Source organism: Silene latifolia, chromosome 9 (assembly GCF_048544455.1).
Source record: "Silene latifolia isolate original U9 population chromosome 9, ASM4854445v1, whole genome shotgun sequence".
NCBI classification, from domain to species: Eukaryota; Viridiplantae; Streptophyta; class Magnoliopsida; order Caryophyllales; family Caryophyllaceae; genus Silene; species Silene latifolia.
Genome location: NC_133534.1, coordinates 5187607 through 5208016, shown reverse-complemented (window position 1 = coordinate 5208016; position 20410 = coordinate 5187607). Strand labels below are relative to the sequence as shown.

The window sequence follows — 20410 nt, the reverse complement described above, 5'->3', positions numbered from 1 at the left end:
AGATCTATTCGAGAAAGGAGATCGGTTATTCCTGAAGACTATGAAGTATATCTACAAGAATTGGATTGCAATGTTGAAGCTGATAATGATCCTATGTCATTTTCACAAGCCATAAGTTCTACAGATTCAAACTTATGGATGGATGCTATGAAAGATGAGATGAATTCTATGGCGGCTAATCGAGTTTGGGATCTCGTCGAGTTGCCTGATGGTGTAAAAACCATCGGATGTAAGTGGGTCTTTAAGACTAAAATAGACTCATTTGGCAACATCGAGAGACATAAGGCAAGACTCGTTGCTAAAGGGTTCACTCAAAGAGAAGGTATCGACTACAAGGAGATATTTTCTCCTGTATCAAAGAAAGATTCTCTTCGAGTTGTCATGGCATTAGTAGCTCATTTTGATTTCGAGCTACATCAAATGGATGTGAAAACGGCATTTCTCAATGGCAATTTAGAGGATGAGGTTTATATGAAACAACCTGAAGGATTCTCCTCTAAAGATGGTGACCATTTGGTTTGCAAGCTAAATAAATCCATATACGGTTTGAAACAAGCCTCCCGTCAATGGTATAAGAAGTTCCATGAAGTTATTTCTTCGTTCGATTTTGAAGAAAATATCATGGACCAATGCATATACCTTAAGGTCAGTGGGAGCAAGATTTGTTTCCTTGTGTTATACGTAGATGACATTTTGCTAGCAACCAATGATAAGGGGTTACTATATGAGGTGAAACAATTTCTTTCAAATAACTTTGATATGAAAGATATGGGCGAGGCATCTTATGTCATTGGCATTAAGATCCATAGAGATAGATCCCGAGGCATTTTAGGCTTGTCTCAGGAGGCCTATATCAACAAAGTGCTTGAAAGGTTCAGAATGAAAGATTGTTCACCAAGTGTAGCACCTATTGTGAAAGGTGACCGATTCAGTTTAGACCAGTGTCCCAGGAATGATTTTGAAAGGGAACAAATGAAAAATGTTCCATATGCTTGGTTGTTGGTAGCATTATGTATGCTCAAGTCCGTACCAGGACGACATTGCATATCTTGTTGGAGTATTAGGCGGATATCGAGTAACCCGGCACCGATCACCGGAAGGCCGCAAAGAAAGTGTTGAGGTACCTTCGAGGGTACCAAAGATTACACGCTTATGTATAGACGGATTTGATAGTTTTGAAGTGGTGGGGTACTCCGACTCGGACTTATTTGCTGCATTGATTCACGAAAATCCACATCGGGATATGTGTTTATGCTAGCTTGTGAGTGTATCCTGGAGGAGTACTAAGCGGACATTGACACCACTTCTACTACTATGGAGGCCGAGTTCGTTTCTTGTTTTGAGGCTACCTCACATGGTGTATGGTGAAAGGTTTCATATTCGGGCTAAGAGTCGTTGACTCTATTAATCGGCCAATTCGAATGTATTGTGATAATTCAAATTGCGGTATTTATGGCTAAGAATAATAAAAGTGGAAGTCGAAGTAAACACATCGACATTAAGTATTTGGCCATAAAAGAACGTGTTCAGGAAAAGAAAGTGATCATAGAACACATTAGCACTGAATTAATGATTGCTGATCCATTGACTAAAGGCATGCCACCTAAAGGTTTCAAGGGTCATATAGTAAAAATGGGACTTGGTCCCATAATGTGATACATTAATTTATTGTATTGAAATTTTTCATTTAGTTGGATATTTTCTCATTTCGGATTATGTACGTACATACTTTGGTTATTTATTTTATTGAGAAATACCATTATGTTTTGACCTATAGTAAACATATGGTTTATTCATTAAGTTAAGTGTGAATGGTGAGAGACTAAGTGTATCGTAATACATGGAAGATTAATTCTCGCTCTAGAGAATTCGTCGCTATGATTCGTATATGAAGTTTCTCTTGCGTAAATGGGCCAAGTGGGAGAATGTTGGATTTTGAGTCAATCAACCACTCAAAATATTAGTGGCCCATTATTTTGGCTACTTTGTCTCTCCACTACTTCAGCCAACCATCCACTTATCATTTCTGCATTATTTCTAACTGATCTTTGATGGCAAGATTAGTATAAATAGAATACAAATTCTGATTAATAAGGTCACCAAACCTACTCTCCCTTAAGTAAATATACACCATCTAAATCAGTGAGAAGGAGGGTTCGGAACCAAAATCAGAGTAAGAAAGAGACAGACGTGCAAACACACAGACGATTTATCGGAAAGACGGAAACGGGTTTATTTCTTTATTCGGGTTTAAAGCTTTTCAGGAATACCGATAAGCAATGGCTGGAGGTTTTAATTCTCGATCTATTTATTTATCGCGTCCGCAATTTATTTGTTCGTATATTCATTTAGTAATTCGAATATACATAAGTAAGAATTAAAATTAAACTTACATTTGGTATCAGAGCTCGATTATCGCCTCTGCCTTGCTTAAAGATTTTCTGGCTTCATCTTCTCTTTTCGTTCATCCGTTTAAGTTGTAATCTGTTCAGCTTGCTTCCGTTTTGTTGTCTTTTGCGGTAGAAATTTAATCTGGAAATCATCACTTGGTTTAATTTTATGTTTAACCGTTTTGGAATCTCGGATCCTTTGGACTTGATTTTCGCATAATTTGCAATATGCCTGTTTGGTTTTCTGGGTTGGTGTTTCTATTTGTATTTTCTGAGTTTGTGTGCAGTTGGAGGTTGAAGAATGAAGATGACTTTTCTTTCATTGTGTGGGGAATAGTTTTTTGTTTTTGTTTTGTTTGACGGTTCTTTTGGCAAGATTGTCCCCTTTATGTTATAATATTGGCATGCTTTTTGACAATGGCTGGAGAATTTGGTGCATCAAACATATGGTTTGATAAAGTAAATTCATTTAATTTATTTAATTTGTGTAGTTGGTTGCTTTGTTGCCGCATGCATCACAAATTTGTCCACTTTCTATATTATTGTAGTCCTTGTTGCTGACAAATGTTAGTGGAGTGTACCATATAGTTTAATAAGGTACATCAATATAATTAATTAATGCAGTATAGAGAAGCATATATGGACGAGGCATCTGGTTTGTTACATGAGTTGTCCAGAAACTTTATTTATCTTATACATGTATACTTTGTATAAATGTTTCATGGTTTATTAATACAACAGCATGTATATTACTCTCCTATTGTGATTTCTACTGTGTTATACGGAGTACTTTATATAAATATATCTGTGGTTTTTCGCTACATGTAGTTATTGTATTGCGTGCTATATAAATGAAGTCTTGTTATATAGAATAAAGTTTTAAATGTCAAGTGATTTTAAATTTATTAGTCAGGGAGTAGCCTCAACATCTCTAATTGATTAAATTTTATACGAAATCACATGTGGAAACTAGACATTTTATTGTAATTAATTATACGTAATGTGATGAGACTTACCCACAGGAATCTTATTATATTTGTATAATTAATTAGGATGTTATATTGAACTATGTTTCTTAATATACCCACAGGAGTTGAGAAATGAATATAATTTGATAGTTTCATCATAAAGTTTAATTTTTTATGCATCTAATTTGAGTAGACTTTAGCCCACATGCAAGTTTATGTCACTAGATTCATATAAGCATAATTTACATTGGTAAGTTATGATAAAGTTAAGTCTCAATTTTTGGTTACTAAGCATGTATATTTAAAATTTGCAGCAAATTTACCTGGAAGTTCCTATGATATCAAAATAGACGTTCCTGAATTAACTGGTGATAATTTTAAGGTGTGGAAGGAAAGAGTTCTATTGCATTTAGGATTCACGCGTTTCGATTATGCTATACAACATGATGAACCGGCTAAAATAAAGGATACTAGCACACCAGATGAAGTAGATCATCGTGAAAAATGGGAGAAATCAAACTATATTTGCACGATGTTCATAAAGACAAAATTGTGTGCTAGTATCCGAGGTTCCGTCGAGCAGCATACTAAAGTTCGAGACCTTCTTAAAGGAATAGATGAACAGTTTAAAACTTCTGATAAGGCTTTGGCAAGCACCTTAATTATGAAATTTACTTCTTTGAAGATCAATACCACTAAAGGAGTGCGTGATTTCATCATGCGCATGAGGATATTGGGTGTGCGGAACTTAAGGTATTGGAAGTTACTATGTCTGACTCTTTCCTGGTACATTTCATTTTGTGTTCTCTCCCAGCACAATATGCTCCCTTTAAGATCTCTTATAATACACATAAGGATAAATGATCTCTTAATGAATTAATGACCATGTTTGTTCAAGAGGAGGGGAGGTTGTTGTTGGAGGAGGGCGAAAAGGTGAACCTAACTACTAGTACTAATAAAGAATCATATAGTACTAAGAAGGGTCACCATAAGGATAAGGGAAAGGGTAAGATGTCTGTTGAGCCGAACATTAAGAAGGAGTCTTCATGTTTCTTCTGTAAAAAGAAGGGACATATGAAGAAAGACTGCATAAAGTTCAAGCCTTGGCTTAAAAGGAAATGTAATTTTCATGCGTTTGTTTGTTATGAATCTAATATGGTTAATATTATTCATAATACTTGGTGGATTGACTCTGGTACTACAATCCATGTTTCGAATACCTTACAGGGTATGACAAACTGCGGAAACCAGTGGCAAGTGAAAGTTCTATCTATTCGAAACCGATAGGCTCGAACGTAAAGGCCATAGGGACATGCAGTTTAATTTTGAATAGTGGTTTTGTTTTGGTTTTGGAAAAGACATTTTATGTTCCGAATTTTTCTCGGAATTTAATTTCAGTTTCAAGGCTTGTACCGTTTGGATTTACCTTTAACTTTTCGAATTCTGGTTTCAGTATTTTCAGATATTCTAAAGTTATTGGTTATGGTATTTTGTCTGATAATTTATATCGTCTTTATTTACAAAATGATACCACTCAAAACACCATGCATGTTAATACTGGTTTAAAAAGAAGTATTATGAATGAGGAGTCCTCTATGTTATGGCACCGGAGATTGGGATACATCTCCATTCAGAGGGTTAAGAGATTGGTAAAGGAAGGGGTACTTGATACTTTAGACTTTACCGATTTTGATACTTGTGTTAGTTGCATTAAGGGAAAGCAAACTAACAAATCTAAGAAAGGTGCTAAGAGGAGTTCTGACCTATTAGAAATCATACACACGGATATTTGTTGTCCGGACATGAACGCTAATGATCCGAAATACTTTATTACCTTTATTGACGATTATTCACGATATATGTACATCTACTTACTTCGTTCCAAAGACGAGGCTTTTGATGTCTTTAAATTGTTTAAGGCTGAAGTAGAGAAACAATGTGGTAAGCACATTAAAATCGTGAGATCAGATAGAGGTGGTGAGTACTATGGTATATATACTGAGGATGGACAAGCACCTGGTCCTTTTGCTAAATTCCTTCAAGAGCATGGGATTGTTGCCCAATACACAATGCCCGGTTCTCCGGATCAGAATGGTGTAGCCGAAAGAAGGAATCGGACATTAATTGAAATGGTGCGTAGTATGAGAAGTAATATTAAACTTCCTTCATTTTTATGGGTTGATGCACTAAAGACGGCTGCGTATATATTAAATCGGGTTCCTTCCAAGGCCGTCTCAAAGACGCCTTTTGAGTTATTCAAAGGTTGGAAACCGAGTTTGCAACATATACGCGTTTGGGGATGTCCGTCTGAGGTGAGAATTTACAACCCACAAGAAAAGAAGCTAGACCCAAGGACTATTAGTGGGCATTTCATTGGATATGCCGAAAAGTCCAAAGGCTATAGGTTCTATTGTCCTTCTCATAATACCAGAATTGTGGAATCTAGAAATGCGAAATTTCTAGAGAATAACTTAATCAGTGGGAGTACTATAGAAGTTGAACCTGAAAAGGATCAACATGAAGCTTCACCCTCTGTTTTAAGTGATAGGTTGGTTATTGTTCACGGTCCTGAAGATCGACCGCAAATTCAACAACCAAATACAGAAATTCCACAAAATGTCGATCAAAATAGGGTGGATCATAATGAGGAAGAAGTTCACCGTGAAATTGAACAAATTCCATTAAGAAGATCTATTCGAGAAAGAAGATCGGCTATTCCTGAAGACTATGAAGTATATCTACAAGAATTGGATTGCAATGTTGGAGCTGATAATGATCCTATGTCATTTTCACAAGCCATAAGTTCTACAGATTCAAACTTATGGATGGATGCTATGAAAGATGAGATGAATTCTATGGCGGCTAATCGAGTTTGGGATCTCGTCGAGTTGCCTGATGGTGTAAAAACCATCGGATGTAAGTGGGTCTTTAAGACTAAAAGAGACTCACTTGGCAACATCGAGAGACATAAGGCAAGACTCGTTGCTAAAAGGTTCACTCAAAAAGAAGGGATCGACTACAAGGAGACATTTTCTCCTGTATCAAAGAAAGATTCTCTTCGAGTTGTCATGACATTAATAGCTCATTTTGATTTCGAGCTACATCAAATGGATGTGAAAACGGCATTTCTCAATGGCAATTTAGAGGAAGAGGTTTACATGAAACAACCTGAAGGATTCTCCTCTAAAGATAGTGAGCATTTGGTTTGCAAACTGAATAAATCCATATACGGTTTGAAACAAGCCTCCCGTCAGTGGTATAAGAAGTTCCATGAAGTTATTTCTTCTTTCGGTTTTGAAGAAAATATCATGGACCAATGCATATACCTTAAGGTTAGTGGGAGTAAGATTTGTTTCCTTGTGTTATACGTGGATGACATTTTGCTAGCAACCAATGATAAGGGGTTACTATATGAGGTGAAACAATTTCTTTCAAATAACTTTGATATGAAAGATATGGGCGAGGCATCTTATGTCATTGGCATTAAGATCCATAGAGATAGATCCCGAGGCATTTTAGGCTTGTCTCAGGAGGCCTATATCAACAAAGTGCTTGAAAGATTCAGAATGAAAGATTGTTCACCAAGTGTAGCACCTATTGTGAAAGGTGACCGATTCGATTTAGACCAAAGTGTCCCAGAATGATTTAGAAAGGAACAAATGAAAAATGTTCCATATGCTTGGTTGTTGGTAGCATTATGTATGCTCAAGTCTCGTACTGGACCGACATTGCATATCTTTGTTGGAGTATTAGGCGGATATCGGAGTAACCCATGCATCGATCACCGGAAGGTCGCAAAGATAGTGTTGAGGTACCTTCGGGTACCAAAGATTACATGCTTATGTATAGACGACCGATAGTTTTGAAGTGGTGGGGTACTCACTCGGACTTCGCCGATCGCATTGATTCACGAAAATCCACATCAGGATATGTGTTTATGCTAGTGACGAGTCAGTATCCTGGAGGAGTACTAAGCGGACATTGACACCACTTCTACTATGGAGGCCGAGTTCGTTTCTTGTTTTGAGGCTACCTCACATGGTGTATGGTGAAAGGTTTCATATTCGGGCTAAGAGTCGTTGACTCTATTAGTCGCCAATTCGAATGTATTGTGATAATTCAAATTGCAGTATTTATGGCTAAGAATAATAAAAGTGGAAGTCGAAGTAAACACATCGACATTAAGTATTTGGCCATAAAAGAGCGTGTTCGAAAAAAAAGTGATCATAGAACACATTAAGACCGAATTAATGATTCTTTGATCCATTGACTAAAGGCATGCCACCTAAAGGTTTCAAGGGTCATGTAGTAAATATGGGACTTGGTCCCATAATGTGATACATTTATTTATTGTATTGAAATTTTTCATTTAGTTGGATATTTTCTCATTTCGGATTATGTACGTACATACTTTGGTTATTTATTTTATTGAGAAATATCATTATGTTTTGACCTAGAGTAAACATATGGTTTATTCATTGAGTTAAGTGTGAGTGGTGAGAGACTAAGTGTATCGTAATACATGGAAGATTAATTCTCGCTCTAGAGAATTCGTCGCTATGATTCGTATATGAAGTTTCTCTTCCGTAAATGGGCCAAGTGGGAGAATGTTGGATTTTTGAGTCAACCAAGCACTCAAAATATTAGTGGCCCATTATTTTGGCTTAATGGAGTCAAAAGATGGACTCAAACTGACCTACCTTGTCTTCCACTTATTCAGCCAACCACCTCACTCATCTTTTCTTCATTATTTCTAACTGTTCTTTGATGGCAAGATTAGTATAAATAGAACACAATTCTGATTAATAAGGTCACCAAACCTACTCTCCCTTAAGTAAATATACACCATCTAAATCAGTGAGAAGGAGGGTTCGGAACCAAAATCAGAGTAAGAAAGAGACAGACGTGCAAACACACAGACGAGTTATCGGAAAGACGGAAACGGGTTTACTTCTTTATTCGGGTTTAAAAAGCTGTTCAGGAATACCGATAAGCAATGGCTGGAGGTTTTAATTCTCGATCTTTATTTATCGCTTCCGCAATTTATTTGTTCGTATATTCATTTAGTAATTAGAATATACATGATTAAGAAATAAGTTAAACTTACATTTGATATCAGAGCCGGTTTATCGCCTCTGTCTTGCTTGTTAATTTTCTGACTTCAGTCTTCCGTCTTTATCATTAAAATCTGGAAAAATTTTGTGTTCATGACTGTTCTGGTTTTTTTGGAGGGATGAAGGTTTTTCCCTTTTTTTGTCGTCTGTTTTGTTTTTTTTGTTTGAAGGAACTCTTATATTGTGTTGTAAGTGCACGGCTGGATGCTTGGTAGTCTATAAAGTATAAACCAAGAGTCTTTTTATAATAATAGTATATGCTTTATAGACTACCATACTTGCATGTCTCACATGTTGTCTCTCCAACATGTTTTGTTGGTTTGTTATTATTTTTTTTTATGCTTGTGACTTTGAGTTCCATCGTGCTGTCCTTATGCCTATTGCCTGTATATATATATATATATATATATTTTTTTTAAATGTATAATATTGAAGGAATAGGCTATTGTCAGTCAAGTCGCTTTTAGCATGTGATTATAGGTTCTTTACCCTTGAACATGAAACTGCTTGTTTGTATCTGAACTGTTCGGGAATCGTCACATGTCAACTTATTATACTGTAGATTGTAGTGCTAATGTTTTTGATTATTTAATTTACACGTACATTATTTGCACTACTTAAAATGGCAGATCAGTTGTTTTCCTGGTCATATGGTTTTCATATATACATAGAGTCAAGTATATATATTGAAGTTTATTTCTAAATGTCAAGTGATTTAAATTTATTGGTCGTTAGGGAGTAGCCACAGCATCTCTAATTGATTAAATTTTATTTGAAATCGCATGTGGAAACTAGACATTTTATTGTAATTAATTATACGTAATGTGATGAGACTTACCCACAGGAATCTTATTATATTTGTATAATTAATTAGGATGTTATATTGAATTATGTTTCTTAATATACCCACAGGAGTTGAGAAATGAATATAATTTGATAGTTTCATCATAAAGTTTATTTATGCATCTAATTTAAGTAGACTTTAGCCCACATGCAAGTTTATGTCACTAGATTCATATGAGCATAATTTACATTGGTAAGTTATGATAAAGTTAAGTCTCAATTTTGGTTACTAAGCATGTATATTTAAAATTTGCAGCAAGTTTACCTGAAAATTTCTTTGATATCAAAATAGACGTTCCTGAATTAACTGGTGATAATTTTAAGGTGTGGAAGGAAAGAGTTCTATTGCATTTAGGATTCACCCGTTTCGATTATGCTATACAACATGATGAACCGGCTAAGATAAAGGATACTAGCACACCAGATGAAGTAGATCATCGTGAAAAGTGGGAGAAATCAAACTATATTTGCACGATGTTCATAAAGATGTCCGTCTGAGGTGAGAATTTACAACCCACAAGAAAAGAAACTAGACCCAAGGACTATTGGGACACATCTCCAATCTCCGGTGCCATAACATAGAGGACTCCTCATTCATAATACTTCTTTTTAATATCAAAGTACTGCAGGTTACTTCAGGTAAAAATGCTGGCTAAAATATTGATGACTTTAATTACAACTACAAATTGGATCACCTTCATGAGGTCAGTATTAAGGGCATCACAGGATCAAGTGCGGAACTCAAATTGGTTGAATACCTGCTTGCCATTTCACCAGTTCTCGAAAATATGTTCTTCTATTCTGATAAACTTGGTATTGAGTTAGAACAGAAGATGTTAAGAGCGCTGATGGGGTTCCCAAGAGCATCTCCAAAAGCTCGTCTTTTATTCCTAGAGAAATAGGTATAGCCAACTTTGCCGTACTGCTACGACTTCTACTTACTGTGCTTCTTTAGGGCATTACCTATGTCTGGTGAACTTGTAATTGTTCTTGTTGCGTAACTTTCTCAGTATATTGTTGGTCATTTTGTGTTTCTTCACGAGGCTAGCTCATGTGTATTCTAGGTTCGTTTGCAAAAAGGGTACGCACTTAGAAAAGTCGTTAAAACACCGAGCAATATTTTCTGGTGAAGTATGTTGGAACTTGGAAAAGTCTTACTTTTGAAAACTCTCGAAGCATTTTGCAAAGTCCAGCAATTCTAGAATTATCTTGAAAATATGTAAAAAGTTATCTAGTGATGCAACTAGCTAGCATTGTCAAGAGATTAACAGTTACAAGAATTCCGACACAGAGAACAAGCAAGCTCCTATATGACCTTAACCATGTCACACCGCGTATAATCTCCACGTCAAGCAAGACGGTCTGCATTTGTAACGCCATTCAGTTTCAACATATAATTAAGAGATCCATGTTTGGGAATTTCGGTGGAAGCATGCTGCTTCACAATGGCAGAGGATGTGATTCTTCACATTGGAGCTTGATGGTTTATGTTATGATTGGATCACTGACGTCTGATTAAGCCTCCCGGCTCATGAATCTAGTATGAAAGCCAAGTGTCCAACCCCGTGAAATCAAGAAAAAACTGGTTTCGACTGAGACAAAAAAAAAAAAAAGCATATGATGGGCTTCTTTGGTTATGAATTTACAGGGTAATGGTGAGTTGATTGTGTTGTACTGCAAGTTTGCAACTTAGCTGGCTACACTGAATTAGGCCGACGCGCGCTAAAACCTAGGTAGCACCAAAACGGACACTTTTACTAATTTGTCGGCTCGGTTGTGTTAAATATCGTCGACAATTAACATCTTTCTAAAACAAAAAAAAAAAAGGGTTTTTCGGAAAAAAAATCGTAATTTAATTTCGATTAAAACGGCTTTAAACATATCGACTAATGGCGGTAACAACGATCAAGTTAGTAACGATGTTCAAGAGATATGTTTACGTTTCAAGTTTATGATTTGACGAACGGATTAGGGTAGAATGGATTAGCGATTATCGATCCCCGCGCCCAAAACTAATTTAAGACGGAAATTAATAATTTTTTAAAAAAAAAAATGTCGAAAAAGGGTCGGATGAAGATTTTTTTTGTCCAGATGTAGGTCCAGATGGAAAAAAATTTCGTCCAGACGAAAAATATTTCCGTTCGAGATTCCCGGACGAAATTGTTTTTCGTCTGGACCTAGGTCTGGACGAAGAATTGTTTTGTCTGGATGAAAAATTTCTTAAATGGGCGAAAATGTTTTTAAAAAAAAAAATCATTTTCCGACTTAGATTAATTTTTGGCGCAATAATCGATAATCGTTAATTCGTTCTATCAATAACGATTCTATTCTAAGCCACCTAAATCTACTAACTAATTACAAATTTTTAAAAAATTAAACTAGTTTAGATTACTGGTCGTTGATTCCTTGAATTTGGTGGTGGAATTGAAGCGGTGGTGACGAAAATGTCGTACTTAAAAAAAAGATGTTAATATAAGGGAGGTTTAGAGTGAGGGGTAGATTATGAAAGTCATTACAAATTGTTGACGATATTTAGTAATTTGTCGACTTACGTTTAGCAAAGTTGGTGCGTTATTGACATAATTCGAACCCAAATCATAAGATATATGTAGATCTGATAAAATTAACCCGATCCAACACTCGAACTCAAAACCCGGGTTTGACCTGTACCAGAATTAACCCGAATCAATAAAACTCGACCCGAATAGTTATTTGTTGAAGCTGATTATGATTATTATCCAAAAATCTATATCTATATAAAATAATAAAACAACAACCACTCTAATTTTTTTTTTCCCGCCTACTATCTCACCCATCTATCTATCTATCCATTAACCTAACCTAAAACCCTAGAAAGTTGCCTGTAGAAAATCATTAGCCCAAATTTTTTTTAACACCTTAACTTATAATGGAATTTATACTTTATTTGGCATACCTTAACCTCTGCACTTCGTCTTCCAAAACAATCAATCTCTGCAATTTTTTTTAAAACAAACTATATGAATTAAAGGTTTTAATTTAATATGATTATTATGTCACACTATTTGGGTAACCTTTGTGCTATTTCTAATATTATTATGTGTTTAAGTGTTTTGCTTAGTAATTTGATGCGTAAATTATCAGTATACGACTCTCATCCTATTTTGGTATCCTAATAATATAAAACATCCATTATTTTTAATTTTAAAAATTATAGATTGTGAGAAAATGTCATATGGATGAATTATTGTGTTATTCACACACAAATTATCATGTAAAGATGACTTATACTTTGAGACGGTCCCACTGAATAAAAGGATGACTCATTTATCATTAACACAAGAATGTTATTCTTTTTACAAAAATGGGTTGTCTCACAATATGACACTATCTCACATTAATCTCCCTAATTACTATTTGTTTTTACCTTTTGTTTCTATACTTTTGGTATGTTTCAAACTTTAAGGTAGGTATACCAATGTTTGGTGTTGTAAATTGTTTTTTTTTTTTGTGCGCAAGAGGTAATTACATTTTTGAGAATAGTTTTCTTACACTAAGTTTTTGCCATGAATCGTGATATATGTGAATATGTGATGTAGAATTATCATACTATGTACGAGTACAATATTTTGGAGAGCTATGCAATCAATACCGTATTTGAAAAAGTTATTAAGGATTTTATATATTTGCATGCATTAAATTATAGGGGGGTTTGAATTGAATCAAGATTGTTATCGAAACTTGAAAAAGATTTTTTTTAGGAAATTAGATTGATTTTATTTCCTCGGAAAAAAAGTGTTTTGATAACTAACAAAACAAATTGGGTTTACGCTAGGAGATGAGTTTACATACTCCGATACATTTTTGTTCTTAATCGCTAAGTCATTTACACCAAGTGAAGATGACTATACTTCACGAGTCCAGGTACAACGTGTGTAAATATAATATAATTTCAGTAATTTATTTTATTAATGTTACTTTGTATTACACTAAGTTATGAAAGCTTATTCGTATGAGTGACTAAGCATATACATTAATTAATATTCTACTATATACTTTATTCGATCCAGACCAAAAATAACATGAGAGAAAATCGAGAATTTAAGAAAAGGTGGAAAAATGAGAGGTAAAGAAGGAAAACATAGGTGTGGTTGTGGGTTGGTAGGTAGGCCATAATGTCATATAATGACATTTTGTGTAAATATCAAAAGGGTACAAAGACAATTTAGTAATGTTGTGGCCAAATTAGGAATGTTAACTTTGGTCTGGATCATCCATTTATAGTGTTATCTTTGATCTAGATCGCAGGGAGTAGTATTAAGATGGTTCTATATATACCCGTGCATTAGCACGGGTCAACTAATTTATTAATATACATTATTTATACATACCCGTGCAACTTTGCACGAGTCTAAACTAGTAACTAGATAATAGTTGATCCAGAATGATCCGGTTGACCTAAAACGATTCGATGCCGAACTGACCCAGACCAATCCGATCCGACCCAAACTTTTGCCAACTCCAAATAATTAATCTCATCTGTCCGACTCCCGACCGGTTAACTCACATCATTTTCATCACTCTTCTTTTGAACTCAACTTCTCCTTCTCCCTCCTTTGTAAGTTGAACCTCTCTGCCACTGTAATTAAATTTTACATTTATTTGCTCTCTTAATCTTATTTTAGAACTATGTTTACATTTTATGTACATGCAATTGTAAGTTTTAATTTAATTTCTTAATCATGTATATTCTAATTACTAAATGAATATACGAACAAATAAATTGCGGAAGCGATAAATAAGGATCGAGAATTAAAACCTCCAGCTATTGCTTATCGGTATTCCTGAACAGCTTTAAACCCGAATAAAGAAATAAACCCGTTTCCGATATAAACCTTTGCTGCTGTAAAAACCCGTCTGCTTAGTGTGCCTTTTCTGATTTCGGTTCCGAACCCTCCTTCTCACTGATTTAGATGGTGTATATTTACTTAAGGGAGAGTAGGTTTGGTGACCTTATTAATCAGAATTGAGTTCTATATTTATACTAATCTTGCCATCAAAGATAGTTAGAAATAATGAAGAAAAGATGAGTGGGGTGGTTGACTGAATAAGTGGGAAGACAAAGTAGCCAAATAATATTTTGAGTGCTTAGTTGACTCAAAATTCCAACAGCAATCTGTAAAGGCTGTTGATGTTCCCCTGTCAACTTAATTTGGTTTTTTTTTTTTGTTGGAAGATGAACCCTAATTAATTCGACTTCCCCAATTTAATTAAAATGCTGGTAGTGACTAATTTTGATTAACTAGAGATTGATGGAAAACAAGGAATATGTGTCTTGAGTTCTGGTGATTATTAATGATTTACTCCTTCTGTCCCGATCATTTGTTGTCCTTTTCTATTTTGAGTGTCCTAGTCAATTGTTGTTCTTTCTATTTTAAGAATGAATTTGACGAGCAATTTGATTATTTGCACTCAATTTATTCAAGTTGTCATTTAGTAATTGTGCCCCTTCCCTTTCCTCGGTCTTTGTGCCAAAACCAAAGTACAACAATTGACCGGGACAGAGGAGGCAGTAATTACTAAGGTAGTATTGTCAGCAACAATTATTTGAAGATATGATTTGAATTTAGGTTATCGGCTCAAAATTCATCTCAACGCACACTTTGAAGAGTGAAGAACTTAACTGTTATCCCTTTATAGCAGTCCATGGCTTGTTCCAAGTCTTCTAAAAAAATGGGGGATTTTTTTGAGAATGCTCCGGATATTGTGATTGGTAAAATCCTTGAAAACTTGCCGATTAACCTGGCTGCACAAACAAGTGTGTTGTCCAAACGATGGAGATGTGCTTGGTTATCACTAAAGAGCCTCATCTTTGATCGTGATTTCTGGAAGGAGCTCAGAATGAACGGGAGTTATGATTATCAAAAATTTAGTCTGACTATCAGCAATATACTCCTCCATCACAGAGGTTCCGTTCATGACTTTTGCCTTCATATTTTACATGATGCAAGTAGGGATCGTACAAATCACAGCGAATGGATATCTTTTCTATCAAAAAACGGAGTCAGAAAGATCACAATTATCAGCTATTGGTATAAAAAAATGGATATTACTTCTTATATCTTCTGGTGCAGGGAGTTAGTAAGCCTAGAGCTCAAAGGCTTCCGTTTATGTCCTCCGCCTACTGATTTCAGTGGTTTTCCAAATCTGAAGCACCTTGTGCTCGAGAATATTCACTTTAAGCAAAACATTTTTTCTAATTTGATTGAAAATTGTAGAATGCTTGAAACGTTAATACTTGTGGAGTGGAGCGGTATGGATCATATTGTAATAGATGCACCTAGTCTCCAGACCCTTGTATTAAATGGCCATTTTGAGTCTCTAGCTTTCAGAAATATTCGTAGTCTCAGGAGCATATCAATGGGCTTGAAGATACTGCCGGACAAACTCGTAACTGCTGCAACAATTGATGTTGTCAACCTTCTTGCAAGTTCTTGTCAACTTCAGTACATTAAGTTTGATGGTCACTTGTGTAAGGTAATGATTGCATCCGTGTTTCAAGTAAAATTAATGCTTTTGTTTATTTAGCTCTCCAACCTGAAGTCCGTTCTGCTTGTGCATGTAAGTTATTTGCTGCAGGTGGCATCATAAGATCTTCATCGGTCTCATTCAACCACGTACATGAACTTTGTCTAATTAATCTAAGTTTGAGCGAATTTGGTGTTCTCCGTGACCTTCTGTCCTTGATTGAATGTTGTCCCAACATTAAGAAGCTAGACATTTCAGTAAGTAAATCGGGTTTATGTGAAATTGTTTTTCGCTTACTCGTGCATCTGTCATATATTTATTTTGTTTTTCTTACATGAAATTACTTATTACTGCAGGTTATTTCAGGTGAAAATGAAAATGAAAATGTCGGCCAGCAGATCTCTGACTTCAATTACAACTACAAATTGGATGACCTCCGCGAGGTCAAAATTAAGGGTATCATAGGATCAATTGTGGAACTCAAATTGGTTGAATACCTGCTTGCCATTTCACCTGTCCTCGAAAATCTGTTCTTCAAGTCTGATAGAATCAGTATTGAGTCAGAACTGAAGATGTCAAGAGCGCTGATGGGTTTCCCAAGAGCATCTACTAAAGCGCGTCTATTATTTGATTTATTTCTCTAGAAATAGGGACGAAGCCAACCTTGCCATACTGTCATTACTGTTTTCCTTTAGGCCATTATCAGTGTCTGTTGTACTTTTATTTTCTCTGGCTGGCGCAACTTTCCCAGTATTTTATCGGTGGTTTTGTGGTTCTTCATGTGTCGGGCATATGTAGTCTCGATTCGTTTGTAAGAATGACATGCACTTGGAAAAATAATTAAAATACCAAGCAATATTTTTTGTTGAAGATTGTTGGAAAAGTGCTAGAAATATCTATAACGATGGCATTCTCTAGGTTAACAGTTCCAAATATTCCGACACAGAGAACAAGTAATTAAAAGATCCTGCTTGGGATTTTCGATGGACGGATGTCGAATGATGCTTCACAATGGTGATACTGTGGTAGTTACCTTGGCAAGGGATGTGATGCTTCACATTGGAGCTTGATGGTTTATTTCAAAAGATTTTTTATATCTGCGGTACCCTTTGATACTGTTTATTTATACTTTATAGACCCTTTCACAGATCTGTCAGGCTGAATGAATTACAAAAGAGATGAAATTTGTCTGATACTGAGTGTCACTGATATCCATATCCGGTTGCGTCACACAGAAAACAAAAACCCGCTACTGGATGTTAAACGTAGGCCTGTAGGATGGCTGACGGGTGACGACCCATTAAGCCTCCTCGAGTATATACAACAACAACAACAACATCAGAGCCTTAATCCCAAAATGATTTGGAGTCGGCTGACATGAATCATCTTTTCGAACCGTCCATGGGTGAACGCACGCCTCAAAATGCGAATAAAAAAAAGGGAAGATGAAAAACAAAAAGGAAGAACGAAAATGTAATGGAAAGTCAAGGTGAACTTAGGGGTTTTAAAATCGAATTAAAATCTTTCTTTTATAAAAACTTAAAATTTAAATCGAGAGAAAAGATTAAAACGATTTTTAAAAACCGAAATAGAGTTAAGGATCCAGAATGAACCGGGTAAAATCTATAAGAAAGTGGTTGGTTAAAAAGTGTAATAAAGAAGAGAAAAATAAATTAATTAATTTCTTTAAATTAAATAAAAAAAACACTAAATCTAACAAAAAAACATCAAATACTAAAAATCCACATGTATCCTTTCCCGCCATTGTGCCCTCTCCGTCACCATACTCTCCTCAAGCCCCAGAACTCTCATATCGTGCTCTATCACTCTCAACCATGTCCTGTCTCTGCCTTCCTCCGCCTCTAGGGACCTTTTATGTTCTCCAAGTCTCCACCTCCTAACCAAAAGGCCCATAGTCTCCTTCTCACATGGCCAAACCATCTTAGTCGGTTTTCCATCATCTTGTCCTCTATTGGCGCCACTTTTACCTTTTCCCTAATCACCTCATTCCTTAACCGATCTTTCCTTGTATGTCCGCACATCCACCTCAACATGCGCATCTCCGCCACACTCATCTTTTGAATGTGACAATGCTTCACGGCCCAACACTCGGAGCCGTAAAGTAGGGCAGGCCTAATTGCCGTGCGATAAAATTTTCCCTTTAATCTTTGGGGCATATCTTTATCGCATAGAAACCCTGAAGCACTCTTCCATTTCAACCATCCCGCTTTAATTCTGTGAGCCACATCTCCGCCTCCTCGAATATATGATAATTAAAATTTAATCTCAAAAAGTGTAAATAATACATAATTGATTAAAGTATCTTTACCATTAATAACCACCATATTTAAGGTTATAATATTGTTTTGACGATAAAATACTTGATTACTTTATAAATTTGCTAAAATTAGTCGCAAAACACCTAAATTTCGGTCTATTCGATCTGGACCAAAATTGACCGGTCTTGGATCGGACCAGTACGAAAACCGAAACTTCAAAATGTGTGAACCGAGAACCGGACCTAAATAAATCCGGTCCGGGTTTAGTCCAGACCAAATAGTCCATTTTTTCGGTCCAGACCGGAGCTTGCTCATGCCTAATTGTAATTTGTAAGTGCTCTTTACTCTCTTTTTCACCTCAGTCAGTCAGTCTCCAATCTCCATTATTTGTAAGTTCAATTTCTCTTAGTCACTGTAATTAAATTTTACATATAATTGCTCTCTTATTTTATTTTAGAAGTATGATTACATTTTATGCGCATGCAATCTGATGAAAGTTCCTGATTTCTTCCATCTTCTTAATTTGTTTTTTTAGGGTTATGAACCCCAATTAATTCATAACTTGATCACTCAAAATCTGGGCGAAACCCATCTTTTCTATCTTGATTATGCTGTCATTTTCTGAAATTTTGCATAAAATTTCAGAAAAGCTGTAACATGTTTTTGTTACTAGCGTGGCTTGTAGCGGAACCAGGAGTTTATGTTTAGGAGTTTATGAAATAAGGGGATCTAGGAAAAAAAACCCGGAAATTTTAACTAAAACTCGAATAAAAATCAATTTTTTTTTGGTGGGTTGGAGAATGCTACTAGCAGATTGGTAGGCCTACTTGGTTTCGCCACTGATCATGGTTTGAATCGAAACCATAGTTGTGTTACTCTTTGTTTGGTCCAATTTGATACATTTTTCATATTTCCCGGCATATATTTGGCTAAATGTAGTAGTAATTGGACTGAAGTGGAGGGAGTATTGCAGAATGTCTTGTATTTGGGAATTGGGGTCGAAGCACACTGTTGTGGTTGTGCAAAATTGCTTCTTTTTTTCCATCATTTTTACTCATTTCATGTTTTTACAGTCGATTTATCTGTGTTTGTTTTTGGGAATTGGGGTCGAAGCACACAGTTAATCTAAAGAATATTCATTCAACTGTTTTTTTATCTGTGTTTGTTTTTGGTATGAATCGACATTTACAAGAACAATTTCATGTCCTGAATCTAAAAATATGGTGGTAGTGACTAATCTTCATTCATGTAATATCTTAAATGGCTACTTCCAATTCTGTGCTGCACTGCCACTTTGCTGGTGGCCATTAATAATGTCGACTTTATATTGCTTGATTTCTTTGTTATCGACTTATGGTTTCAATTTGTCACTTGTCCCAAGTGGCCTTGTACTCAATATTGACTGTATGTATTATATGTTTTTTTTTTAACTTCAGGAGAATCAGTGTCTTAGGTCGAAATATGCTTTGTGTTAGCTGGTGTGTATTTATGATTTTGTTTTACTCGAGGAGAATCAGTGTCTTGGGTTGAAATGTGCTTTGTGTTTAGGGTGTTGGTAAGAAATTCATCCCCAAGTACACTTTGAAGAGTGAAGAACTTAATCTGTATCCCTTTATTGTAGTCCATCCCTCGTTCTAAGTCTCCGCAAAACATGGAGGATTTTTTCAGCAATGTTCCGGATATTGTGATTGATAAAATCCTTCAAAAGTTGCCCATTCGTATAGCTGCACAGACAAGCGTGTTGTCCAAACAATGGGAACGTGGTTGGTTGTCACTAGAGCACCTCAGCTTTGATTCTGATTTCCATGAGGAGCAAAAAAATATGAATGGAAGTTGTAATTGGCGAGAAAGCAGTCGCATTATTAGCAGAATACTTCTCCATCGCAGTGGTCCCGTTCATTTCTTTTATCTTTATGTTCCAGATGGCGCAGATGCTGATCATATGAATCTCAATCAATGGATATCATTTCTATCAAAAAACGGAGTCCAAACGATTAGAATTGAGAATTTTAAATTTGACATGTATATTACTTCTTGTATCTTCCGGTGCAGCGAGCTAGTTTATCTAGAACTCGCCAACTTGTCTTTAAATCCTCCGCCTACTTGTTTCCATGGGTTTCCTAAACTTAAACACCTTGAGCTGGTGAATGTTGAGTTTAGTAAGGAGAACATTTTTTGTAGTTTGATTGAGAAATGTACAATGCTGACAACATTGATTCTACGGGACTGCTTTGGTATAGACCATGTTGTAATAGATACACCTAGTCTCGAAATCTTGATATTGATAGGCTATTTTGAGTCTTTAGTTT

General features: G+C 35.7%; 2 protein-coding genes across 3 annotated transcripts in view; both read left to right on the top strand.

Moving 5' to 3' along the window:
* The window catches only part of LOC141598835 (F-box/FBD/LRR-repeat protein At1g13570-like), a 280794-nt gene that overhangs the window by 251718 nt on the left and 8666 nt on the right, over nucleotides 1-20410 (top strand). The gene's annotated exons all lie outside the window — the stretch shown is intronic.
* LOC141598836 (F-box/FBD/LRR-repeat protein At1g13570-like) lies at nucleotides 13864-16692 on the top strand. 2 transcript variants are annotated; one of them, XM_074418640.1, is made up of 4 exons: nucleotides 13864-13912; nucleotides 14925-15831; nucleotides 15921-16079; nucleotides 16179-16692. In XM_074418640.1, the coding sequence occupies exons 2-4, from the start codon at nucleotides 15001-15003 to the stop codon at nucleotides 16464-16466; spliced, it is 1278 nt and encodes a 425-aa protein (XP_074274741.1). In that variant the 5' UTR covers nucleotides 13864-13912; nucleotides 14925-15000; the 3' UTR covers nucleotides 16467-16692. The 2 variants fall into 2 exon arrangements, with proteins under 2 accessions (XP_074274741.1, XP_074274742.1); XM_074418641.1 differs by having other exon boundaries at nucleotides 13864-14010; nucleotides 14467-15831.